Source organism: Panicum virgatum, chromosome 2N (genome assembly GCF_016808335.1).
Source record: "Panicum virgatum strain AP13 chromosome 2N, P.virgatum_v5, whole genome shotgun sequence".
NCBI lineage: Eukaryota > Viridiplantae > Streptophyta > Magnoliopsida > Poales > Poaceae > Panicum > Panicum virgatum.
The window spans coordinates 53,108,542-53,134,206 of NC_053146.1; the positions used below are offsets into that span (position 1 = coordinate 53,108,542).

At 45.3% G+C, this 25,665-nt stretch overlaps 3 protein-coding genes, 1 long non-coding RNA gene and 1 other non-coding gene across 12 annotated transcripts; 3 read left to right on the plus strand and 2 right to left on the minus strand.

The window, feature by feature from the left end:
* The first annotated feature begins 1,267 nt into the window (after window positions 1–1,267).
* LOC120661231 lies at window positions 1,268–3,330 on the plus strand. Its single transcript, XR_005669844.1, has 2 exons — window positions 1,268–1,672; window positions 2,904–3,330. It is a non-coding gene; the product is annotated as an uncharacterized LOC120661231 (long non-coding RNA).
* A 4,778-nt stretch (window positions 3,331–8,108) lies between these two features.
* Window positions 8,109–8,594, minus strand: LOC120662758 (lignin-forming anionic peroxidase-like). The gene has a single exon (XM_039941838.1). It carries the CDS (start codon window positions 8,592–8,594, stop codon window positions 8,109–8,111), a length of 486 nt encoding a protein of 161 aa, XP_039797772.1.
* An 804-nt stretch (window positions 8,595–9,398) lies between these two features.
* LOC120661232 lies at window positions 9,399–17,755 on the plus strand. Of its 8 annotated transcripts, none has more exons than XR_005669847.1 (10): window positions 9,399–9,570; window positions 10,790–10,935; window positions 11,045–11,105; window positions 11,238–11,353; window positions 12,272–13,154; window positions 13,240–13,559; window positions 16,249–16,353; window positions 16,796–16,836; window positions 16,916–17,114; window positions 17,332–17,665. XR_005669847.1 is itself a non-coding variant. In XM_039939991.1 (10 exons), exons 2-10 carry the CDS (start codon window positions 10,801–10,803, stop codon window positions 17,332–17,334), a joined length of 1,617 nt encoding a protein of 538 aa, XP_039795925.1. In that variant the 5' UTR covers window positions 9,400–9,570; window positions 10,790–10,800; the 3' UTR covers window positions 17,335–17,755. The 8 variants fall into 8 exon arrangements, 5 of the variants coding, with proteins under 5 accessions (XP_039795923.1, XP_039795925.1, XP_039795920.1 ...); XM_039939991.1 differs by lacking the exon at window positions 16,249–16,353 and having other exon boundaries at window positions 9,400–9,570; window positions 12,269–12,845; window positions 12,990–13,154; window positions 17,332–17,755; XR_005669845.1 differs by having other exon boundaries at window positions 9,486–9,570; window positions 12,269–13,154.
* A 389-nt stretch (window positions 17,756–18,144) lies between these two features.
* Window positions 18,145–18,216, minus strand: TRNAT-UGU. The gene has a single exon. It is a non-coding gene; the product is annotated as a tRNA-Thr (tRNA).
* Window positions 18,217–18,468: 252 nt separating this feature from the next.
* Window positions 18,469–25,031, plus strand: LOC120661233 (transcription factor 25-like). The gene is made up of 4 exons (XM_039939992.1): window positions 18,469–18,788; window positions 19,675–20,213; window positions 23,167–24,075; window positions 24,438–25,031. Exons 1-4 carry the CDS (start codon window positions 18,618–18,620, stop codon window positions 24,697–24,699), a joined length of 1,881 nt encoding a protein of 626 aa, XP_039795926.1. The 5' UTR covers window positions 18,469–18,617; the 3' UTR covers window positions 24,700–25,031.
* Window positions 25,032–25,665: the final 634 nt, after the last annotated feature.

Genomic DNA, 25,665 nt, shown 5'->3' on the forward strand with positions numbered 1-25,665 from the left:
CACGTAGATAGAATATAAATGTAACTTGATTCGACTATGTTTCCTGCATTTTCTTTTTAGATGAAATATGAGTGTTTTTTGGCGTTTTGATCCAAGAGCTAAAGTCCAAGGGTGCATTTTCTTTTTAGATGAAATATGAGCATTTCTTTGGCGTTTTGATCCAGGAGCTAAAGTCCAACGGTGTCATATCGTCAAAGGGGTGTCACATCTAGCGTTTGGATACTAAAAATCAAATTACATATTGTCAGTAAACCGCGAAATGAATTTATTAAACCTAATTAATATGTGATTAGCAACTTTTACTATGCCACCATATTGTCAAATCATAAATTAATTAAAAAATGTCTCACAAATTAATCTAAACCTCTATATTTAGTTTGATAATTAGTATGTATTTAATACTTTATGTACGTGTCTAAACATCTAATCTAATATAATAACAGGGGACTAAACTTTAGAGTACTGATTCTGCTATGGGACTGATTTGCTGTGCGCAGGGAGGCAGGCAAGCGACTGTCCTGGTCGAGTCCTTCCCGTGCCGCGAGGCATCCGCATGGTCGCCGGGACTCGCGAACCGTATCCAAGGCCAACTGGCCAAGGCTGGCTAGCGCCATGGGGTTACACCGCACGGCACACACGCTCTCGCGAGTCGTACGAGTCCTTATAACCCCTCCCTCCCCCGGATCCTCTCTAATCTCTCCTGCTCTCTCACCACCCAACCCACGCTTCTGCCATCACGCTCTTCTGACAGACCGCCATGGCGACCGCCGTGTGTGCGCGTTCCTCAGTCACCGTATGGTCTTGGGTCGACGCCGCGGGACGGCGGGCCTGCGGCTCGCCTCTGGGAGGGTGCGGCCGCCGCCTCGCAGGGTCGCCGAGCTCTGGCGGGCGCCGCCCGTCGCTCGTTGGGTGGGCCGGCTTGGCGTCGCCCAACCGCTTCTCCGCGCTAGAGGGTCTCCACGACGACCTCGAGCTGCGAACTAGGTGTCCTTCTCCAGTTCGCGTCAAACCCTCGCCCGAAAAAACCTTCGCCGAAGAGCTACGTTGAGATCGCACGTACCCCTGTTGTCGTCGACGAGAACGGAGAGGAGAAGGGGCCGGCGCGCTCTCCGGGAGCAGCGCCACGTGCAGGCGCTTCGCTGCCTCGTCCGCCAGCCCGCTCGGCGTCCACGGGCATGCCGTCGTCGACCACGGCGGAGAGGAGAAGTGTAACATCCCTCAATTAGGAGTGCTAAACATGATTTGAAGATTCAAACTTGATCAAAAATATCAAGCCCACGTGTAGCTTGCTCCCTCTCTCCCGTGCGTGCTCACCGTGGCCAATTTGGCCACGGCGCCGCTCGCGCACGCCACAACGACGCGTCGCACGAAGCTTCTCCCCTGCTCACGCGAGAGCCGAGCCCTAGCCCTTTTCCCCTGCTGCCCAGAGCGCGCCTCGTCGCCCGCCATGGCTGCCGCCGGCCTTGCACGCCGTGCTCCCACCTCCGGCCTTCCTCCACCCAAGCCGGCCACCGAAATAGCTTCTCCACCTCCTACTGATTCTCCACGGCCCAACCCCGCTTGCCCAGCCACGCCGGAACGCCGCCGCAGCGGCACAGTACCACTGCCGGCCGCCGCCCGCCATGGAACCGCCACCACGGACCACCTCCTCGCGCTCCAAGGCCACCTACAGGTCCGCGCCGATCTCCTCTCGCTCCTCCACCCCTCCCTCGCCGCCGGCCAGCCCTCCCATGGCCGGAATCACCGTTTCCCTTTCACCCCTCCCCTGTTTTTCGCGACCAGGGACTCCAGACAGCAATAGAAAGAATCCCAGGGTGTTTTCTGCGAAGTCCATGACTCAGATGAATAGTGCTTTAAGGACTTCTTTGTAATTTCTAGCTGTAAACTTTGAAATTCAATATCAATTCGTAGAAAATTCGTAAAATAGAAAATCTTGTTGTTTTGGGATCCTCTTGAAGAGATCTATGCAGTAGAACCATAATATGGTAGGTGTTAGTTGCAAGTTTTTGCTGTAGAATTGGATTTGTGTTACTAGTGCATAAATATTGGTTGATTTTATCTTTTTCTTAACTACTGTTTGAAGCTAGGTATTGCAGTAAAACTTTTATGGTAGTTTGTTCTTATAACACTAGTATTGCTATAAAAATTTCATGATTAGTTCTTTGGTGTAGCTATTTATTTGATTTAATCCTTGTTTAGTAGACTTTAATTATGGTAAATAGTTTCTGTTCGTAATAAATCATGAAAATATTTCTGCATGTTCTTTCTGAGTATCTTAGCTTGTCCAGGAAGTTTGAGCCTCAGTTCATGACAAGAACAGGAGCTAAAAATGAATCTTGCTAATCTACTATCTGTTTTGTTTATTTTCTCATAATTAATTCAGTATAGATAAAATCATGAAAAATTCACAATCGCTAGTTCATTTCTGTGTCAACCTCATGTTAAATTTTGAGCTTCTGTTTTGATCTAGTTTGACCTGTATAATTCAAGCTTGTTCTAGGTGTTGTCTGAATGATTGAATTGTTGTGATTAATTGGCTACATGTCTTGGCATGAGTTTTACAGGGTAGATTAATCTGTTTATTTTATGTTTAGGGTAATTTTTTCTAAATTTATTTCTTTTTGTGCTTTGAGTTATTTATTTATTAGCAAACCATGACTTATTGTTATAGGAAATCACCCCACTTGTTTATGAAGTTAGTAAACTTCTTTTGCGCCATTGATCATGATGCCATGGGTAGTTAGAAATGTAGTTAACTACTCTATAAACGATTGCCCATGTGATATGATTGTTTGTTACTTGTTAGACTACAACTTTATCGTGAAGGAAAAATAATAGCATCTATATTGTTGAGCAACTCAGAACTGTGCATTCGTACATATGCATTATTGCACCTCATTTAGGTACGATAGATGAACCACGTGAAGGACGTGATATTGGAACCGAACACGAAGACGATGTTTGGTGGACATATCCAGAAGAGGCAAAGAACCAGGAGTACATGCTTGGACCGGAATACTCGCCAAGCAAGTGTCATCTAACTAACACTGACTTAGTGTTAATCCCAGGCAAGCCCCGGTGCACATCCTATTATTTCAATTTATGACATCTATATATATTTCTATTACTTGTGCATTAGGTTTAAGAATTATTTGGAGGTTTAAGAATGATTTGGAACTCTAGTTGCATGATCCCTAGGTTCCCTGTAGTTATACTAGTATGTATAGGGCGATAGAAATGCTATGCTTAATAATATCTCGGTAGAAGTCGAGTGATTTCTGGTCACTCGCGAGATATAGGATGTATCATTATTTTGAGTATGTGGAATAATGGAATAGGTTGGAGAAAGAAAAGAAAATGGAGACCGGGCGGGGAAAGGCTAGCCCGTCTGTGTTGATTAAGGACCGTTCGTTGCCTGGCCCTGTGATCGAGTTTGAATTGTACTAACTGCATGCCGGGAGTAGGAGGTAGTCGAAACCGGTAAGCCGAGTACTGCCTTGCTTCGAAAGTACAGGAACCCGCACCCAACTCTTGGGGCGAGTCGAGTAGTCGCGGAGAATTGGGTTGCACATGTTTACTTTTGGTGGTCTCACGTTGAGCTCGGCTGACCATATGTCGTTGGGCTGGTTCCTGTAGTTCGAGGCGGGGAGGGGAATGGTTGGCATGTATAGTCCGACGGGGCAAATACGTGCCGTGTTGGTTAGGTCTACCTTGCAAGGTTAAATCGGATCGATCCGCCGTACGTCGCATCTCGGATATGAGCACCTTGATCACAGCACCACATCGTAGTGATGCTATATGGAATTTAAATGATGGTTAGAAATTAATTATCTTGATTGAATATTTCAATGTTGCTATGGTTGCTTAGAAGGTGCAAATACTAGTTGATGGTTTAAGCATATGGAAATTTGGAGCTAAAATATTGAAATTAAGGATCCACTTTTAGAAGCTTTTTCTGCAAAATAACCACCAGCCAAATGCCTTGCATGTCTAGGTTTGTGGGCTAAGTTATATCCACTGGTCGGGTAAGTCTTGCTGAGTATTAGTATACTCAGGGTTTGTTGTTTACCCTATTTCAGGTATAGAAGCTAATCAGGATTCGCATCAGTGGGCTCGATGTGACGTCCTCACGTGTTCATAGTTATCGTGTTGTTTTATTGGTTCTCAATCAAATTTCTTTCTCTCAGGTCATATTCTCTTCTGTTGCGGTCATTTATTTTATGTAAATTCTAAATTTAAAGCTGTTTTATAAATATTTATGTTATTATCTATTTTGTGAAATTATATTATGCTGGTACCGTCTGTGCTCGCCGTCGCGCGAGACTTCTGGTGTGTTTCGATCGGCCTGTGGGTTGGAAACAGGCTGTTAGGTTACACTTAATTAAGCTAATGCGCCTGATGCGTTCAAATGATGGCCATTACGCTTAATTAAGCCGTTTAACTTGGCGGTTCTGTCACAAGAAGTGTCCGTCGCGGTCTCCGGGGGTAGTTCACCCAAACCCATCGCCGCCGCCACCGGCGCGTGGTCTGCCCGGCACCAGCAACACCGAGCGCGTCACCTCCACTGGTAGGGCCAACGATGCCAACGTCGAACGTGTCCACGCATCTGCTGCTCCAGGCCGTGGCGGTGGCCGCGGAGGAGGTCGCGACGAGGGCGGCCACGGCGGCGGCGGAGACATCACACACTTCTACGCCCGACCGCTACCCTACCCGGTATGCTCGATGTGCAGACAGCCCGCTTCACTGTTCCTTCGTTGTTGTACGCTGAGCGCCGTGTGCTCTGCACACGTCTGTGGATGTGTGGAGACCGTATGGCTTGTCCTCCCTGCACCGATTCTTCCTGGTGGGAACTTGGCTGAGGTAGTTCTCTTCCAGCATTTCCCGACTCCACCATTACCCTGGGTGTTGGTCAAAGCAGAGAGGGTAGGACAGAGACTCAGAGAGTCTATTATCACTATGCTAGTCTTCATCGGGTCATCAGGTTTGGAATGTGTTGCTACAGTCTTATCGTATCCATGGTGTAGGAGTTCGTGGAAGAATTGTTGAGTTTAAGGAGACTAATCTCAATGTCCCAAGGAACCACTATATCATCCCTGAAGAACCCTCTACACTGGCTACACCGATGGGTCTATCAGGGTTTGGAAGATCTCTGGGTATGGCTACGCAGGCTAGATGTTGAAAAGCCACTTGAAGGTCTAGGCAATCTTATTTGGCAAAACATTGTAATGTTGTCAAGTTTTTGAAGTCGTGAGCTATATCGTCTGTTTGGTACTTTTGGTCGCCCAACTATTTAAGCTTAGCTTTGTTGATGAGCTAAATCGTACTATGGAAGAATCTATTTGCACCATTCTATTTTGTTGCTTCGTTCTATATATGCTAAGTCAAGCAACTAGCTGATGCCTGTTACTGCGTTTATGTGCTGTGCTTTTCCGTTGCTATGTCTCCATCGGTGTAGCTTCTGTGATGTGGTGAGTTGCAGCTGAGAACATGAACTGCACCTGTGATGCAAGTATTGATGCAATCCATGCTTGGAATTGCAGCCGAGAACATGAACTGCTTCTGTGATGCGTTTGAATGCCTGTTGCTTAGCAGTTGATTTGCTACGGGCATGAATGGTTTCTTGCCGAGATGCCGCTGCCTCCTTTGTTTGGTTCGTTGTTCTCTTGTCCTGCAGGCATATGGAGGGCCTAGTTAGTCTGAAACCAGCCAATGCAATGCTTGGTGTGCGATTTCAGTCATGCGACAACACAAAGGTTATTATTTATTACTTTATTGATAGGTGGCCATTTTCCCTGCCGTCAGTATATGCATTTATATTTAAATTGAGCATGAGGCAGTATTTGATGAAGGAACTGTCTCTGGATAATTGATAATGAAGTGGAACAACCAGTCTGGGAGGATGGGGCGCTACGTTCTGTGATACCTCACATATGATTTTTGCAAACTGCAATCAAATTAGACATGTTTTGTGAGCTTAATTTCTTAGAAACTACTCCCTTCGTCCCATTGAAAGTGTCGCTCAGGAAACGGGTTTGTGAGGGGGCATCCTTTTCCAACTACACTTTCAATGGGACGGAGGGAGCACGCCACACAAGAAAAAGGGCAGCCTTCATGTTAGTTGCTCCAAACTTTGGCTAGTGTCTAAAGATTCTCTGTCACATCAAATGTTTTGTCTTATACATGGAGCATCAAATGTAGGCAAATATAGGTAAACGATATGACTAATTGCACAGTTTAGATGTACTTTGCGAGACGAATCTTTTGATCCTAGTTAGTCTATGGTAGGACAATAAGTATCATAAACAAACGAAAAGTGCTACAATGCGTTTTTCATGCACTTGCCAAAGTTTGGCAGCAACTAAGGCTGGATTCTGAAAAGTGCTACAGTCCATCTCCTAAAAGCGTAAATTCTGAATTCTAGTTGTCCGTGTTCAGTGTGTTCAGTTCGCGAAATTTTTTTGGTTCGGCTACTGTAGCACTTTCGATTGTATCTAGCAATTAGTGTCCATTCATGGACTAATTGGACTCAAAAGATTTATCTCAGCATTTACAGCTAAACTGTGCAATTATTTTTTTAATTACGTTTAATGCTCCATGCATGTGTCCAAAAATTCGATGCGACAAGAAATCTTGAAAAACTTTGGGAATTAAACATGGCCTGCCTTTCAAATTACAAGTCACTTAACCCTGGCTTCGGCTAAGTCCACCCAGATCTGTACCCAACACAACTAAGGCCCTGTTTAGTTCAAGCGCAAAAAAATTTTCGTTGGAATCTTACTAATTTAAAGTACTAAATAAAGTCTATTTATAAATTTTTTTGCACAGATGGGTTGTAAATCGCGAGACGAATCTAATGATGCTAATTAATCCATGATTAATCAATATTTAGCGGTTGGTTACTGTAGCATCACTATTGCAAATCATGAACTAAGTATGCTCATTAGATTCGTCTCGTGATTTACAGCCCATCTATGCAAAAAGTTTTGTAAATAGACTTCATTTAGTACTCCATGTATGTGTCGAAACATTCGATGTGACAGTTTTTTTGCGTTTACGGGGTTTATGGGGTGGGAACTAAACAGGGCCTAGTTTGGGTCTGTACATAATAATTGGGAGCGCAGTATGTGTGTCAGCTTTACAATGCAACAAAAGCAGACTCCACAAGCCTAAATCTGATTGTGTTAGGGGAAAAAGTGTTTCTGACCCTATTTCAAAGTTTAATTGTGATTTTACCCCTTTTTTTCAAACTTTGTAATTTTACCCTTGCGATTTCAAAACGAAGCAGCCGTTTGCCCCTACTTTGCAACGCCGTTAGTGTTTCTCAGATTAAACGTTAGAAAAAAAGAAATAAAAAAACACCTAGAGAAAAAAACAAAAATACACATATCTTATCTACCTTTCACCACCTCCGAGCCCCCTCCCCGTCGCCCTCGGGGGCGTCTGTTCATCGCACCAGCGATGGAAGTCTATCCCATCGCAGAAGCGCCGGCCCGTCCTTCTCCCTCGCCTCCAACGCCTCCCGGGCTCCGCCGCCGCCCCCGGCGCCTCCGCCGCCGCCCTCCCTAATCGAGCTCGCGCCGCGTGCCGCCGCCTTCTCCTCGCCCCCGCCACCGGCACTGGCCACCGGTTGTCTGGCCCTGCCCGGCCAGCGGCGCGGGAGCGCCGCCGCGCCCTCCGCCGGCCGAACCGCCACGGCCGCCGGGCCGCCCCCCCGGCCCTCTCCTCTAGGCCCGGCGACCATGGAACCCGCCCCACCCCAAGCAACCCGGAACCTAAAGCTCCGCCGCCTCCCGCTACCACCCCGGCCGCTGGCGACCTCGCCGGCGGCCGCCCCGCCCACCTCCCACCCCCTCGCTGGCCACCCCCTCCCCCCACCCCCGCCCCAAGCTAGCGGCTGCAGCACCCCCTCCCGAGGTTGAAGAAGAACAGGAGCCAGGCTGCGACGTGCCTACCAAAAATCGCGCGCGCGATAAATAGAATTAGCGGTCGCCCTCCTGCCCCGACTCCAAGCCCCCTCCCCATCGGCCTCCATGCCCTCGACCTAGGTGCCCCCAACCTAGGGTTTCAGGCGGCGGCCTCCCATCCCCTCCCCATCGCCCTCCCTGCGCCTACCCGTCACCCTCGACTCCAGACCCGCGCGGCAGGGAGGGGCGCACTCCAGGCGCGCGGGCCTGCAGGCACGCGACAGGGAGGGCACCGACCCGGTAGGTCTGCCTTCGCAGCTCCGCGAAGGAGGGGTCGATGTGAGCGCCGCCCTCCCCGTCGTTTCCATAGACACGGTCCTTGTAGTGGAAGCACCGCGCCATGCCGACAGTGCCCGCGCCGGAGAGCGCTGACATGTTGCGAGCGTCGAGGCCGTACTTGGCGAACTTGGTGATGAGTGCGGTGACGTTCTCGTGCGGGCTAGGGAGGTCATTCTCGGCGGCATCCCTGCCGGCGCCGTGCGAGTCCTTGCGGGCGAGCTGCACGTTCCAGGTCGGGCCGCCGAGCAGGGCGACGGCGTCCCGGGAGGCCAGAGCGAGGATGTCGGCACAGGAGACATGCCCCCGGTAGGGGTGCGAGTGCTCGAGGTGGGACTTGATCTCATCGACCATGTCGAAGCCGCGGAGCGAGTCGTTGGGTTCGGGCGTTCGGCGTCCTTCTCGCTCTCGCCAAAAGGCGTGGCATCGTCGAGGAGGACCCAACTATTAGAGAGAATAAGCTGGAACAAGCTGAAATAACCTAGAAGTAGACAAGCTGAAATAAGTGAAAGAATTTCCAAGCACAACACCTTTATGAAGTTGGGTTTCGTTTTTCATCAATTGAATATGCTAGATATTTGTTGGAAACCCTCCAATGTTCACTATTAAATTCACCAGACACATGCTCAAGATAACTATGCGTATGGATTGGGAAAATGGCGAGTCATAGTTTTTTAATAAAAAAAACATCAAATCTCATGTCATCATTTGTCGGACACCCTTTTTTTCCCTTGACAAGGTGTTGTGCCACAAAAGTTCCGTGTATAGTTGTAGGGGAAAAAAATGACTCGCACCTATTTTAATAATCAACTAAACATATCATTACAATGCATCATTTCGTTCAAAAATGCAAAAAAAGTATTGGTCCACTAGCTAACAATCACTATCCCTCTTGAATTGTTGGAGCCAAAATGGTAGAGTTTGATTTGGACCTGGAGGCCTCCTTGACAGCGACGCGTCGTGCACCGTAGTAGTAGTCCCGTGGCGATGTCAGTCGACGGCACGTCGGCACCGATCAACGGGCTCTCTCGTTGGAGTCCAAACCCAATCTGTGGCCCACCCACACGGTCCCCAGACACACCGGCCCAAAGCCCCCAGCCCCCGCGCCCGCGGCTCACGGAGAAAGCCCAGGCGCCTGCTCACTCCTCCAGTGCCAGCCAGGCAGGCAGGTGGGGGTGGCAGCCGCGTGGGAACGCTGTCCCGAACTCCCGATCCCCACACCCGTCTGACCCTGACCGCGCCTCCATTCTCGCAATCCACCGACCGAATTCCAAACCCTGCCCGGCTTCCCTCCTTCGGCGCCAGCCGCTGCTCGTCGGCTGCCTCCGCCGTGAGTATCCCCCTGCCCGCCCTTCTTCTCGTCGCTTTCTCGCGTGTTCTCTCGTTCGGATTCGACGCCTTCGCCTCCGCTTCCGCCGCCACCGCGATTACCCCGCTTGCTCGCTCGCTCCGCTCGGCTCCCCCGGCGTCCGCTCTCCTTCGCCGTTCTAGTCGGCGGGCGGGAGAGCAGCATGGCGCCGCGGTAAGCGAGCCCGCGCTCGCGCTGCTTCCACTTGTGCGTTGTGTAGCTTGGCTCTCTGGTTGGTTCCGACGGTTCTGGTGGATACATGCGTGACCTTTAGTCTAGTGGTTTCTCCGCAGGCTTAGATCTGGTTTTCTGCTGCTTTTTCCTGACCCGTTCGGGAAATTGTAAACCTCGGGCGGTTTGATGGTGTTGGCATGAGGAGAGAGGCTTGCTTGTTTGCGATTGAGCCTTGCAACTTGTAGGATCACATAATTAGGAGGAATAACCTCCTCGTGGAATGTGATGTGGTGTGGTGTGTTTCGAATGTTATGGCCTTGTTTAGATCCAAAGTTCAAAATTCCAAAAAATTGTAAATCGCCTTCATGGTGTATTAAATGTAGTCGAAAAAATCGCATTACACAAATGGACTGTAAATCGCGAGACGAATCTAATAAACCTAATTAGGTCGTGATTAGACACTAAATTGATACAGTAAAGCTACAGTAAACATATGCTAATGATGGCTTAATTAGACTCATTAGATTAGTCTTGTAGTTTACAGATGAGATCTGTAATTAGTTCTGTGATTAGTCTATGTTTAATACTTCAAATGTTGAAAGATTCCCTTTCAAAATTTTAAAACGGGGGAACCAAACACACCCTATGTCCAGATGTCTTCAATTCTATAGTAGTGTGGGTAGTGCAATGAGCTAGTGAGGATGGTGCTTCTAATGTTGGCATGGTGATATATTTTGAGATTTTTGCAATGTGGTGTCCTGTGGTTTGCTGTTGTTTGCCAGCAGTTTTGGTTCTATCCTTAGGGTGGTACTGCAATGAGCACATTAGGAAGGTGCTTGTTTTGTTCTGGTGCCATCTACTGGTTTACTGTGTTTTATATGCGTCGATTGTTATGTTTCAGTAGGACAGTGCTTCAGACTGTAACCCTTGTTTCTAACTGCACAACAGTTGGTCTTCACCTGATGTTTGGTGTGTAACTTTTAATTCCCCAAAATACTAACAAAATAATATCCCTTTTTTGTGTCAGTAGCCAATCCAATGGGGTACGAGGAGAGCAAAAATCATCTCCTTAGCCTCAGTTACCAAGAGCTCCAATGTTTGTGCAAAAGGTATAACATTCCTGCTAAGAAGACCCATTCTCAGTTAGCAAGCTCGCTTGCCTTGCTGCTTGAGGTAAGCATATATGTTACCTTTGAAATTTATATATTTTTACTTCAGAGTTTGAGCTGCATTGTTCATTTAAATTCAGTCTGAAAGGAATGAATTGTCTTCTTCAACACAGGCACCTCCATCTCCTGGTGCCTCTCCTATCCTGTTAGCAACTGCGAAAGAAACATCCAAATGTATGTACAGAAACTTCTTTATGTTAAACTTAGTTGGCGGATTGCTTATGTTTGCCCAATGGTTTATTTTCCAGACTCTTTTGCTCTGAAAGATGATGCTGTATGAATAATTGACAGCCTAATTAACTGCAGGCGACCATGTTAACAACAAAAGAGGCCCATACAATGTCAGAAATGATGGTAGACCACTTGAGCAGGTGAAGCATCAAAAAGGATCTCAAACGCCAATTGATGAAACAGCTAAAGGGGTAAGAAGTTGTTATAACTGTAATAATTGTTTTCCATGTACTTGAATATTAACAGTTCTGATTATCAGAAGACTTCTTTCTTTTTCCCTTTTGGTGGTGGCTCATGTTGGGTTTCAGCTCTAGCCTACTTCAAAAGGCTTTGTTGTAGTTGTATAATTAACGGTTCATCCAAGTTCCATATTTTTTGCTTGATCCCTGCAGCTATTATTTTGCCCTATCATTTTTTTTTCTCCAAACAAGTCATCCTATAATCAGAAGGGATCCCTAATCAGAATTACTATGCCACTTTGACTTAGGAATCTTTTTTTGAGAACTTAGGAGTTAAGAGAAGTATAAAAGTATAACTAACACAACCCCCTCCAAACCCAAAAAAGAAAGGAAAGGAAAAAATGATTTCTTACTAGTAGAACTCTAGGGTTTTAGTTTTGATAATTTTGCAGGATATCCTTTCATATAATTTTATGCAATCTGCTCAGGACTATTTTGGATTGGTTTACACACTTCCTGATAACCAGAGTTGCACTTTCGATTACTCCATTTCCATTACTAGAACAGAGATTGCACTTTTAATAACTGACCATTGCCATCCTAAATATGAAAGCAGCACTTCTTCTGTAGTGCCTTTTATATTTGTGAAGAGATTTAACATTGATACTGGAGAAAGAGATCAGTTCCTGAGTTGTTTATTTGTTCTTGGATTGGAATTTATGTTCAGGTTTTGTTGTTCTATTTAAACTCTATTTTGTGCTGCTTAATTGCTGATATAGTATTGCATTAGTGTTTTCCAGTAGTAATTTTACTGGTAATTTCACTTGAAATGCAAGTCTGTTCGCCATGTATCTGTGAACTGCTTTGCACATTTGCATGTGTAATGTATAAATGGATTTTGCTCTAATTCTTTGTCTCATCCTGCAGCAGGGGATTGACACTTGTATAAGTATTTCTCCAGTTTCTATCTGTGGAAGACCAGGTTGTCACAACCATTCATCTTCTGATTGGGGGACTGATCATAATTTGCAGTCTCAAAGTAATGTGGGTATTCCAACTAAGTCAGCAAATCCAAGACTTGTTTGCAAACATCATCCTTCACCTGATAACATAATTGATCAAATTTGTCCTATTATTCAAAAACATCCTGAGGCTTCCACTCCTTTCAGCCCTACAGAAGATACCACAGATAAGGGTTGTGGGCCATCTGATAAGATGTCAGTAAATTTTCCTACTGTTCAATTTTCTGTAATGTCAGATGAGGGCATTGATCTTGTTGTTGATTTGAACTCCACTCCAGCAAGTTGGGCTAAGAACTTCATGGCAGAAATGTGCATTACCCCTCCTCCCCAACCTGGGAATTTCTCCAGCTTTATTAGCAGCTTGGCAAGTAAGGATGATCATAGCACTGAGTCGCCATCTGGGAATATCATTGTTGACATCCAGAGCAAGGGAGCTGAGATTATCATTCCTTCCACTAATTCGTCACTTGCTTCAGATGTTGGTGAGAACTCTCGTTCAGTGCCCTCTCCAGCTGATACAATTACAGTGAACTCAGTGTCATCCACATCTACATTGGCTGGTACTCCAGTTGAACTTTCTGGGTGTCAGGAGGATGCTCCAGTGATATCTTCTTCATGTTTAACAGCTGATGTTCAGAACAATGTGACGTCCAATATGATGCCCGGTGTTTTGGATAATGGAGTGCTTCCTCCAGAATCTGCTGATGTCTTTATGAAGTCTGAAAGAATCGCTGTACCCTTGGATGATGCTTCCATGCTACCAACTGGCAATAAAGTCATGACGAGTCCTGGTAAAACCAACGTTTTTTGCAAGATTTATTGCACTCACAATGTTCCAGTTGCTGATACATGACAATTTATCTTCCTTTTCATCAGGGGGTGTGGTTAGAAGTGTCTCCAATGAAGACTCCTGTCCAAAATTTTCAGAAAAACAAACTGCAGACATTCCTGCAAGGCTTCAGCCTTCTCACAATGATGACATCCATGAAACCCTAATGGAGAATGAACCAGTGGAGGCAGTGGCAGTAGAAGAAAATGTAGTTTGTGGTGACAGTTTGTCCATTTCCTGTCAACTAGCTGGTCAGACAGTAGCAAAACTGCCAGTTACAGATGCTCAGTCACATGCTAGCTCTGCAGATCATTGTGTTGCTCGGAGTTTTGACCTTGCACAACCAACATCATCATCTGCTGCTTCGGTAATTTTGATGTACTTGACATTAGCTAAATAATTCAATATGCCTTAATACTGCCTAAGAAAATGTTTAGTATTGAAGTTTCTAAAATGCTATGTTTGAAGCCATCTTTGCAGTGTTTCTTAACTAGCCATCTTTTTTCTTTTTCTCGTGTTTTTTTGGAGCATAATCGAACATCTTCAGCTTTATGACATGATGATACAATCAGTCTTCTGCCCTAGATAAGATCAATATTTGAAAAATCATTTTATATGTAGTAGCAGATGATGCATTGGAACCTGCTATGTATTGCTGTATGTATTTCTGGTTCATAGGCCTTTTATTCTGCTTAGCAGCTATTTATGCATGCATCACGTGGGCTTGCTTTCTGTGTTTTCACACGACCTTGGATCTGTACCATGCTGCCTTTCATCCTTTATCCCTTATTCCTTCAGTTTTTTCCACTAGCTCCCACCACCCAGGAAGTGGTCAGTTGGCAAAAATTTATATTGCTTTTCACTAGTGAAGTCTTGCTTCATGTTTTCACTGTATATATGGTTGGTGCAAACTTCATCCTTCTACCTAGTGATTTAAGTTCAAGCCCCCTTTTGTAATGTTGAAAGCTGTTTGGACAAATTACCCTGTGCCATTGCTTATTACACTTGAATCAAATGCCATCCTTTGTGCTGGATACTATCAGACATGACCCAATTATGCAATTGGGTGGTCTCTGAAAGATAACATCAGAGAGAAGGCTACAGGTTTCAGGGGATTAGTTCATTGGGGGAGGACTGCGGAAGCTGTGGTCGAAGTTGGTGAGAAGGCACCCCTTAGCAAACCTGTAGATGGAACCTTATAGAAAGGATCTTTCCAGAACAAACTAGACTTCCTTTTAATTTTCAAGACTACCTCAAATCTTCTAAAATAAATCACATGTCGACCGGTGTGGTGAAGAAAGGAAGTGCTACTGCTGCTCCTGCAGTGCCTGCGGCCACCTGAAAGTGCGGCCAGGGCAGCACTGGGGTGGTTGGGCCGATGCACCCCAAGCCGATAACTCTATGGGAGATGTTGGCTTTGTCCTCTGTTGTCTATTTGTAGTTGCAGCGGGAAGGTGTTCTGATTTAAGAGGAGCAGAGAAGAACGGGAAAGAGTAACTAGATAAATTCCCCATGTCCAGGATTTCACAAAAAGATATCTGGATGGTCTAATTAATAAACAATAGTATAACGTCACAGGAGACATGATCTTGATAGGCTTAATGTACCAAAAATTAAGTGGGTTATAAGGTACTAAATAACATGGAATCCATAGTTAGTGACATTTCTTATGTTAGTCTTGCATTGTCCCTTCTCTGTCATCTTGGATTCCTTGTCTCTGTTTCTTATGCCATCTTTTCATTTTTCTGGTACAAAGACAAGGCTTATATGGCCAAGCAAGTGTTCCTTTTTTTTTGCATGTGTCATAGTTGAGCTAAATCATTTCATAGTTAATACCCGTAAGCTATGCATTTTGTGCACACTATTTTCTCTGGGCTAGAAGAGCTTGAGCAGTTCCAAATTCATCCCTGAGTTCCCCATGCTAGTCTGCTTGTTTTGATCTGTGACTTTAAATTAAACCACTGTTTATGATGAGATGCTGATAGACTTATTCAATGTATAGAAGTTAACTGTGACAGCAATGTTGCCAGCTTCTTCATTAGATGAGTAGGATGCAAAAGCACCACCTCATAGGCACATTATAGGAGTCATGACTTGCTAAAACAGACTGCAACCTGTCGAACAGTTACTTTAGCCTTGCATGATATCCAACTCTGAGCTCCACTTAGATATAGATGGTAGTAGGGGACTAGGGGTGGTAAAGGGCCTACAAGTTTAGCCTAGAAATTTCAAGGATCAGGCTCAAAAAGGGCTGGGCTCATATTTTATATATTTTTGAGCTAAGGATGATTAAGGGCTGAGTTGGATGAAAAAGGGGGCAATAGGGCCATGGTCCATTACCATCCCTGACTCATGGAATTTGTTCAATGCTACCACAATTCCACAAATCCCAAACATAAGTCCCATTTAAGGTTTGTCCTAAGTTGAACCTTGTTAACTTCGATAAGAAAAGCCAAAATACTAATAGACAACAAAGGTCAGATTTTACCAGATATTATGAAAAATATTTTCATATATTTAACTCTTTCTATTTGAAATAATAGATTTTTGTGGATATCATTTGTCTAAGTGCCATATTGGAGATCGTGTCAATGATCCTAATGGAATAATGAACTTATATTTTGGATTATAGGTTTGGATGTAAAATTTCTAAATCAAATATGAACTTGAAAATTGAATGTATGGACTTTAAATATGTAAAATAAAATAGACTAGCTCCAAGATTGATAATTTCTTTATATGACATTTGCTTTCAACGAGTCCTTTTAAGCAATAATCTTCGGCTTTGTTCTCACTTGTTAGAATGCCTAGTCATTCAAGCACTCCTTGTAGTGGCCAGTTTATTTGCTTTAGCTAAATCACTTTTTCCTATACCTTGTAGAAACAAATAGGTTACTTTATGCTTGCTTTCCAATATTCAACTAAATCTTTAGATGTTTTTGTCTACTATCTGTAGTCATTAACGCAAGGGTCACTTTCAGCTAGTTTAAGTGTCAACTCCCTCACTGAAATAGTAAATGCATAACTGACTAATTTTACTGGTTTGCACTTTGTAGTAAATGGGGAAGAGAAGAAAAGCTGGTAAATATGTATTTTTGGTCCATGGCAAAGTCTACATGTTCCACTTTTAGCTCTTCTGCAACTGCAAACCTGCTTATTTGGTAATTGATATTCCACTGACCTCCTTAGCTGGCATTTTCGGTATTAGTTACCAATGCCTTCGTGTACTCTGACTGGAAAAACTTACGTGCACATTATACATTCGGGAAACCAGGAACAGATTAAGAAAGTAAAGTTTGTGAATGCCAGTGCTGATTTTTTATTACATTATCTTGTACTGACTATGTTTGAAAAAAAAAATCTTCCATCTAGCCTACCCCAACTTGCTTGGGAAAAAAGGCTATGTTGTTGTTGTTGTTCCATCTATGCGACTCCCTCTTCATGTTATGATGCTCTCTATGCGTGATGGAAGGTGCTTTATTATCAAAATGCTTTGTTGTGCATAATTCATGGTGTTCTGGTTTATTGTGCTTGCTAGCATATAATGATGTATAGTACTTGTGTCCCTGGAGCGATTATTAACCAACTTCAATACTCCTGCAGGACAATGCTATTAATTCCCTGACTTCAAAGTACGGTGCAGAGTATGTTCTCATAAGCAATGTTAGTACTTATGTTTTCAGCATCCTGTTACATACTTAGAAGACCTCTTTTCATCTGCAGGTCAGCACAAAGTCATGGCTCTACTGACAAAAATAGAGGGCGTGGTGTTGAGGAGCTTGAGGAGCTTGAGGAGTTAGAGAGCATGACACCGGCAGCCTATAGTGAACCTCCTAGAAATATACAACTTAGCTTACGAAGTGCTTCTGCTAAAAAAAAGTCTTCTACACTACCAAGACGGTCAGCAAGGCTTGTTCCTAAGGTTTGTGTACATTTTCATTTACTAATAATTACTGTAAAGTATGAACCCACATATTATTCATTTTCTTTGAAAGGATGGTAGATTGATTAAGCACTTAAAATGTGGCTGGACCATGCAATTATATTCTGGCTTATATTTGCTGCATAGTCCTAGCTCTTTGTAAATAAATTAACATTTTCAAGAGTTTACACTAACAATTTGATTTCTTGACATGCAGTAACCGCTCTAAATGATACAGAGACAAGATCCTATGTGAGAGTAGCTACCGGCTTTAGTCAGATTCGGCGAGGCTGGATTGATAGAATACAGTTGTTAACAAGCTAGATTCTAAACATGTCTATTCTTGTTAATTCTTTCGTTCTAGCAACTGAGTAGCTTGGTTTTGGGAGGTTAGTACTGCTGCCAGACATTTGTTTCCCCTTCTGTTTTTCAGCATCTGTTACAGTTGATGTACTGTCGAGCTTTCATATATCAGTGTACAACGATGCACACTTACAGAAATTCCGGACCTGCCGCGTTGTCACCGCCGTTTGGTCTACACTCTGCAGCTAGTTGGATGATGTCGTGTGTTTTACGTCCGTGCAATGTAAATAACTAAATATTGACCTTGGAGTAAAGCTTGTTTTGCCTGATGTTTTCACCGGTGTTGAGAGCAATGTGCTATCAATCTAGTTTGCAGTCTGGATTATCTCCAGTGTGTCGAGAACTCGAGCGGCTGTTTTACTTGCGGTAGATTGCTTGATGAATAATAAAGGGGAATGTCGACCTCTATTTATTTGCAGAAGAGTGTTGAACACTGTGTATAGTTTGCTCGATTAATAAAAACACCCTGTTGTTTAGCTGCATAAAATTATTGAGCACTGTTTTGAGGTTGTTGCTGGATGAATTTAAAAGATGTCACTTTAAAAAGAATGCCCCCTATAGTTTGCTCGATTAATAAAAACACCCTGTTGTTTAGCTGCATAAAATTATTGAGCACTGTTTTGAGGTTGTTGCTGGATGAATTAAAAAGATGTCACTTTAAAAAGAATGCCCCCACGCAGGATCGAACTACGGACCTTCAGTTTACAAGACTGACGCTCTACCACTGAGCTATAGGGGCTTCGATGTCTATAGAATTGACAACTAAGTAAACTCCTAATGTGCCGTAAAACTTGCGACTTACTTTGTACTCCTTTTTCTAAAATTCCAAGGCATGGACATCGTAATATTTGCGGAATATAAATAATCTTCTTCTTATTAAATCTTTGTCCCAACATATCTTTGCGGCTGTCTTGCCTCTTGGTAATATGTGGTTAGGGAATTCGTTAAGCCCTTCGACTCTCTAAGACCCCCTCGCTCTTCCGGTATGTACAATTATAAGCCCCTCTTTGCCTATTTGGGTCCAGAACCGGAATCCGGAAAAGGCAAAACTCTCCTCTGCAATCTCCACCTCAAAAGTCTCTCGCCTGGCAGCCCAAGCTCAATCCCAAACCCTAACCCTCGTCACAACTCGCCGTCGGCATGTCCGCCAGGTTGCTCCGGCGAGTCCTCCAGGAGCGGGAGGCCGCCCCTCAGGACCCTGAAGTCGCCGAAGACGAGCAGTCAGAGGAGGAGGAGGCCTCTCCTCCGCGCGCCGCTGCGCGGAATCTCTTTGATCTGCTCGACGGCGGCGACGGAGAAGAAGAAGACAAGGTGCGCTCCTCCCGGTCGCTGATGCTCACCTTGCTTGGGTTCTGTCGTTGTTAGGTACACTTATGTTGCATTAGGAGCACTTCTTCTAATCACCCTATCGTGCTGAGCTCGTACCTCGTAGTGTCCTATGTTATCATGCGTCAATGGTAAAATAGTTAGGGGAAAACAGAGAAGATTTAGTGTTGCGGAAGCAAGAAAAACAAGTTCCAATTATGTGTATGTGATTGATTCGAGGATGGATGCCCTAACTCCTGAAAAGGATCAGGAAAGGCTTAATACTACACTGTGCCAAAATCATTAACAGTTGATTGTTGTTGCACTGTGGTGATGTCCCTTTTCTGTTTCATTGTAGTTCAGCATCTTGCTGGGTATCTTTTGGATGGTATCTGAATTATTATTATTATTATTATTATTATTATTATTATTATTATTTTGGCCTTGCTTTACAGTTGATTATGTGTTGTACTGTGCTGTAAGTGGTGAACTGACTACATTACATTCAAAATATGTGCGTGGCTAAGCTGGTATACCTATCCCTTCCTATGATCTGTTAATGCTTTCCATAGAAGCAGAAGATAAACTTTGTGTCTCAAGAGAATAGAGATACACCTAGAAAGGGAAGTTTTAGTTAAATTATGGATGTCTATTTCATAAGTAGATGTATTAGGTTTTGGCTTGCCTGGATTCATCAAGGTATTAGGGCATTTATAATGTTTTAGAAACAGAAATAACAATTTTTACGAAATCTTTGAATACCCAACCTTTCCTAGCTCTGTTTTTATTTTCATGGGTAGTTTCTTCACCATGCCACCATGGATGAATATATTTCTTGTCTTCATCACAATTGATGGCTTGATGTTAATCTTATTTACTTGTTCTGCTGCAGGAAGATGAAAAAGAAAGAAGTCAGCCTTTGAGTTACCCACAACAGAAACACTCTCTGCAAAAGAAGCCTGCAAATATTGTTCCCGAAACGAGCAAAAAATCAAAGAAAAAGAAGAAAAAGACCAAGGGAGAGCCCTCATCAACGAAGTCAAAGGATGAACAGTCACTGGATTCAATCCTGGAAGATCTATCTATTGAAAAGAAGACAACGCAACAGAGAGGTCATCAAAGTGACAGAGCAGCAGGAAAGGAAATTGTGACAAATGAAGCTACTCATGGGGCAACCTCAGTTCTTGAAATTGATCCCAAACATCTAAAGGGTGAAAATGAGATGAGACGCATTTTTGGATCGAAGGTAGTGGATTCATTTGAAAATCAACGGAATATGCCAAGCAGTTCAAGACAAGTACGTGGTGTCAGGCGTGTTGTCCATAATCCAAGAAAAACTCTTCTTGTATCTCCACCTAGCTACTGGCCACCATGGGATAAATCGTTAACAATGCATCTTCTTGAGACGAAGAATGGTTTGAATTACTTCAGGTGAGGACATAGCTTATTTATTCATGTGTATAAATATCTATATGCTACCATACTTGTGTATGGCATATCATGGTATTAGATACCCTTTCTAGTGAGATGTTTGGTGAAGAAACTATTCTTTGACTAGCTTCGTCAGTTCAGTTTTTTTTTCTTCAAATGTGTGGGTAATTATGTTCAGAGAGTTTGCACCAGCCCTCTATGTCAACTTTAGGTAACACAGTTTTCTTTATACACATCATAAGTGTTAGAGTATATTAGGGATATCTCTATATTAGGTAGATTAGGATTGTATCCGTATCCTACCAGATCTGTAGGAGAGGCTTCTTGTCTTCCAAGTCATGTACCCCTATATATTCAGCCCCAAGGCTCAGGCTAATACAATCCATCAATTACGCAACTCTATTCTCCTACATGGTATCACGAGATTAGGGTTTGGGATCCTAGGCTAAAGCTTCCGCTGCCACCACCCACACCCCTGTCCTCGCGCCGCCGGTCGTCTCTCACGACGCACATCCAGTGCGCCCCCTCGACAGCAGCCTAGCGCGCCCCCGGGGAGGTCGCTCATGATCTCCACCGGGGGCCGCGCCCCTGTTTAGGAGGCGGTTCCTATTGATCTGCCGCCACTATCGCGTGGGTCGCTGTAGCAGATTGCGGTCTCCTTCGCACTCGTCCGTTGTCGTCACCACCAGCATTCTTCGCGTGGAGGAAGATGGATCTCGCCTCGTCCCGTGCCGCCGTGGTGGCGGTCGGGCCCGGCCACGCCCAGATCCTAGCCGCCATGGAGGCGGCCAGATTTGGCCGTCATCAACCTCCGCCGCCTGGTGCTGGTGCTCGCCGGTGGGGGGGGGCGACGTCGCAGGCTGGAGCCGAGGCAGCGGTTCCGGCCACCCGTCGCCGGCTGCCTTCGCAGGCTGGAGCTGCTCGCCCCTCCGTGCGGCACGTGTATGGATGCATGCTGTGTGAGGCCTCGTGGGGCAGGGTGCAGCCGCCGTGAGGGACGCTGTCCGCGTTGCTGCAGCCTGCAGGAGCACCATGTTCTTCCCTGCTGTGCTCTCTTCTCTCCGTGTAGTTTCAGGCTCTCTGCTTCTCTCCGTGTGTTTTGAGGAGATGAGGATAAGGGAAAGGAGGTTCATTGCTACGTGTACCCCGTGAGTTGCACATGGAAGATCCCGTGTTTGCTGGTGTTTGCTGCTGCTACCGTGTATCTTTTCTGTTTTGCTCGATCACTGATCGAGATTGCGTCGCCCACCGCTTGTCGACTTCGCGCCTCTACCTCGACGTCGGCATCGACTTCACCGGCCTCTTCTTCCTCTCCGACCCTGCTTCTTGGCGAGATGGCTGGCACCCTAGGGGGTGCTCGTTTGCGCCGCCGCCTACATCGCCGCCTCGTCCGCACGTCGACCTTCGCTGGCTCGTCGTCGCCTTCACCGATCGGGACGCCTTCACCGACTTCGCCCACCGTCATCTCGCCTCACGCTACTCGGTCTGATCAGCCGATGTGCGTGATCCACCTAGCTTCCGTGACGTCCGCCCTCGTTGAGCGCGCCCTTCACCGAGCACGGAGGGCTGTCGCTGTGTCGCCTCTTCGGGTAGCAGTGGCGTCACCCCGTGGTCTTCTCCGCCGTTGCTTCCTCACCGCCGTCGACCACGTCCCCGACCTCATCGTGGACTCGTCGCTGCGCGCCCCGCGCATGGTCTTCGTCAAGCTGTACGAGTTCTTCGCCGTCTCTTTCGAGCGCCGTCGTCGCGTCAACCGGATCATTCGGCCTTGTGCTGGAAAATCTGGGTTCCCCTCCTCGCTTCGTCTAGCACAACCACGTCGCCAGCGTCGCCATCTTGTCCCCGACTACTTCGTCTACTCCAGCAACAGCAGGCGTTGGCATCTTCTACCTCGCCTTCTTCTGCGCCTGCGACTGCCATGGAGGCCTTCTCTGCTGGTTCCCCTCGGTGACGGCATCTGGTTGTGCATCCTCCCTTGCACGTTCGGTATTGGCAACACCGGTGCGTGCCCATCGTCCCCGATGCGTTCCCGAGCCTGGCAAGCTCGAGCATGTGTCGCCCGATGGCCTGACTGCTTCGACTTCGGCATCGCTCCCTCTACGACTGCCTCGACGCGTCGCCATCTTCGTCTCCGGCGTCTTCTCCATTACGCCACCACCATGGCGCCTCCTCGTGCGCTCGCGGCTTCATGTGCGGCTACCTTGTCGTCGGCAACCTCGACATAGCTACGTCGACCACGGCTACTCTACGTACGACATCATCGACCATGGCTACTCGTCCTCACCTCGGCTACCTCGACATCGGCACAAAGGGCTATCATCTGCTTGAGCAACCTTGTGGTTTTCCACTCCAGCCACAACATCTGCGGCGCACTGACCGTTGTGACTGCGGGGCGATGTCAGTTTATCGACTTCTCTCCAGTCTCAACGTCTGCGACGCTCCCGCTGTGACTGCGGGGGGATGTTAGAGTATATTAGGAATATCTCTATATTAGATAGATTAGGATTGTATCCGTATCCTACCAGATCTGTAGGAGAGGCTTCTTGCCCTCCAAGTCATGTACCCCTATATATTCAGCCCCAAGGCTCAGGCTAATACAATCCATCAATTACGCATCTCTATTCTCCTACAATAAGTTGTCTTGTATGAACACTTAGATCGCTTACTTGAGCTGGATTTGATGCCTTAAATTTGATATAGTATGTTTCTGGGATTCTCTGGGTAACATATCATTTCTCCACATTGCTAATTTGATTGGTTACTGCCATTGTTAATATTAGGTTTATTTACCGACCTATACCCCACAGTGCTGAATGCTCTTTTTTTAATTATTTATAAAAGAAGATTTGAAGATGGAACGAGATTCTGAAGTTCTATGTGAATCTGGAAGAGTCTTAACTTTCTAGTTCCATGAGTTAACCTATTTAATAACAGAGCTCTTAATTGTTTGCAGGTATGCATTTGATCCTTCTGTCAGACACGTGCAGGAATTATTTGAAGCTGCCAAAGCTGCAAATGATCTCAATGCTATTGCTGCTATATTAGGAAAATATCCATATCATCCAGAATCACTGTTGACATTTGCTGAACTTTTCAAATATTCTGGAGAGCATCAATCATCAGCAGATGCAGTGGAGAAGTGTCTATTTGCATTGGAGTGTGCTTGGCATCCTTTATTTAGCCCACTGCAGGGCAACTACCAGTTGAAATACAGCCATGACACAAATAAGCCATTTTTTACAGCACTCTTTAGTCACATGAAAAATCTGGATAGGCGTGGCTGCCACCGATCAGCTCTAGAGGTCTGCAAGTTTCTGTTGTCACTGGACTCTGATGATCCAAAGGGTGCTCTATTTTGTATTGATTACTTTGCTCTAAGATCACAGCAGTACAAATGGCTGGAGCAATTTGCTGAAGAGTACCAGTGTGATAACTCCCTTTGGTTATTCCCAAATTTCTCGTTTTCTCTTGCTATTGCACGGTTTTACCTTGAGCGTGATGCAACATCTGAAGGTTCTGATCATGTTGACAAGTCAACATCTGTTGATCTCATGAAACAAGCTCTGATGCTTCACCCCTTGGTGCTTCGCAAGATAGTTGACAAGGCTCCTCTGAAAGACTCATCATGGACCCAAATACTCAGAAATGTGTTCTTTGGATCAGCAAAACCGGGAAGCCCGTCACTTGACCATATGATCAACATATATGTGGAACGCCATTATATCATGTGGAGATTCCCAGAACTTCAGAACTTAATGAAAGAGGCTGCACTTTTGGTGATTGAATCACTCAAGCAGGATAACAGAGAAGCCCAGGACTGGGCATGTGTTAGAAAAGAGGCATTCTCTGCAGAGAAGAATGAGTAAGTTCGTCTTAAATCTGTGCAAAGTCAGAGTTCACTTGACTATTCTTCATTAATTACGCCCCTTGTTCTCATAACTAGCCATTGCTATATGATTCGTTTATAACTGAAAGGCTATATTGGAAAATATAGGTTTAGGTCTAGCATAGCTACACTATCACAACTTATCACTAGTGTTGCATCTATGGTGTTTAGAAAATTACAGTACCTATAACCTTTGTCATACATGAGAAGATAGTTTAGGTGATAGTCTCTGAATTGCGTATTAATGGGATTTTATGTATTCGAAAGTTATCCCACACTTTATTCTGAGTTACAACTTACAAGTATGATGTCCTGAGAAGTCGCACTCTATTTTGCAGGTACTCTCATTTGCTTGTTTCAGACTTTTCTGACACAACACCGTCGCTCCCACCGGAAGAACTTCGGCCGTTCATGGTCGGTCCAGGAATGGTGCACGAGATGCCTCCCGTAGAACAAGAAGCTGCTGGCCCTGAGAGACTCCGTGCCCCTCGTGAAGTCGCTGGGCGTAATCCTGCGCTGGTCTTCCTTGAATCACTGCTCCCATGGGTAGACTATGGTGACAATCATCACGATGCGATTGAGGACAACAATGGCGATTGATCAGCTGGACGTACAAAGCAGCATGGACTCAACAATCACAAGAAGGAAAGTTGCTGTTGATCATTGTATCACCTGCACACCCTCGAATAACCACCGGAAGCCAAGTGTTCTTGCAATTTTTTATGGGATTGCCAAGGTTACACATGTATAGCTGATCCGCTAAATGACAAATCTTTACTTGTCAAATTTTGGGGATCAAGTACCATCCTTGTCTGAGTTTATGCCAATTCTGGAACCGATCTGTCATTTATCCCATCTTTTACTGAAGTTCAAGTTAGCCGACTTTGTAAAAGTGTTTGATAATATATGATACTGGTAGAAATTTACCAAAATGTTGCATCTCCTATTCTTTCCTTGGTCTGATTGTGCCCCTACGCAGCCGCTGCCGGCGCGGAGTGTTGGGGGGGCGGTGGTATAGGCCTACAATAGCGCGCGCGGCCACGTGCGACCTGTACTCGGTTCTCTGCGTTATCGGTTGCATCTGTCGAGTACCAGGTAAGCAAGGAAGGTTCCAAAGGCGAAAAGGGTCTGGGCACTATCGCCGTCTTGTAGGGAGCAACTGAGCGAGTACAACAAACCTGTGGCCGTTTGGTGGTTGTCTGACCTACCATCTGGTTGCGACTTGACCACGGCAAATAGGACGCACGATTTCTTGTCACGGGCTCTCTACGGCCGGCTTTAGAACCATATGTTTTGCAGGCTGAAATACCCATCGATGCACGATTCTCTTTCTCCCTCGTTTGCTTTTCAGATTTACAGAGAACAATGGCCCTCTCGAGGTGCGAAAGAATTCCGTTAATGTTGAGAGGTGGATTTCTTATGCTCCCAGAACTTATTAAAGCCTCCAATAACTGTTAGAAACTAATAATGGTAAACACTATCCACATCAAAGATAATTGTTAATTGTTGCAGTTAGCTCGTTATGCTAGATTCCATCAACCGATTGTATTTCTTTTTACTACCTGA

What these genes read in the sequence shown, in the direction of transcription:
- LOC120662758 (XM_039941838.1), bottom strand. Translation starts at nt 8,594, where the DNA reads ATGGTCGATGAGATCAAGTCCCACCTCGAGCACTCGCACCCCTACCGG.
- LOC120661232 (XM_039939986.1), top strand. Translation starts at nt 10,801, where the DNA reads ATGGGGTACGAGGAGAGCAAAAATCATCTCCTTAGCCTCAGTTACCAA. An exon ending in TTGATGAAACAGCTAAAGGG is followed by an intron (nt 11,354 to 12,268) that starts GTAAGAAGTTGT and finishes CTCATCCTGCAG; the next exon opens with CAGGGGATTGACACTTGTAT. An exon ending in CATCATCATCTGCTGCTTCG is followed by an intron (nt 13,560 to 16,795) that starts GTAATTTTGATG and finishes ATACTCCTGCAG; the next exon opens with GACAATGCTATTAATTCCCT.
- LOC120661233 (XM_039939992.1), top strand. Translation starts at nt 18,618, where the DNA reads ATGTCCGCCAGGTTGCTCCGGCGAGTCCTCCAGGAGCGGGAGGCCGCC. An exon ending in AATGGTTTGAATTACTTCAG is followed by an intron (nt 20,214 to 23,166) that starts GTGAGGACATAG and finishes AATTGTTTGCAG; the next exon opens with GTATGCATTTGATCCTTCTG. An exon ending in TTCTCTGCAGAGAAGAATGA is followed by an intron (nt 24,076 to 24,437) that starts GTAAGTTCGTCT and finishes TCTATTTTGCAG; the next exon opens with GTACTCTCATTTGCTTGTTT.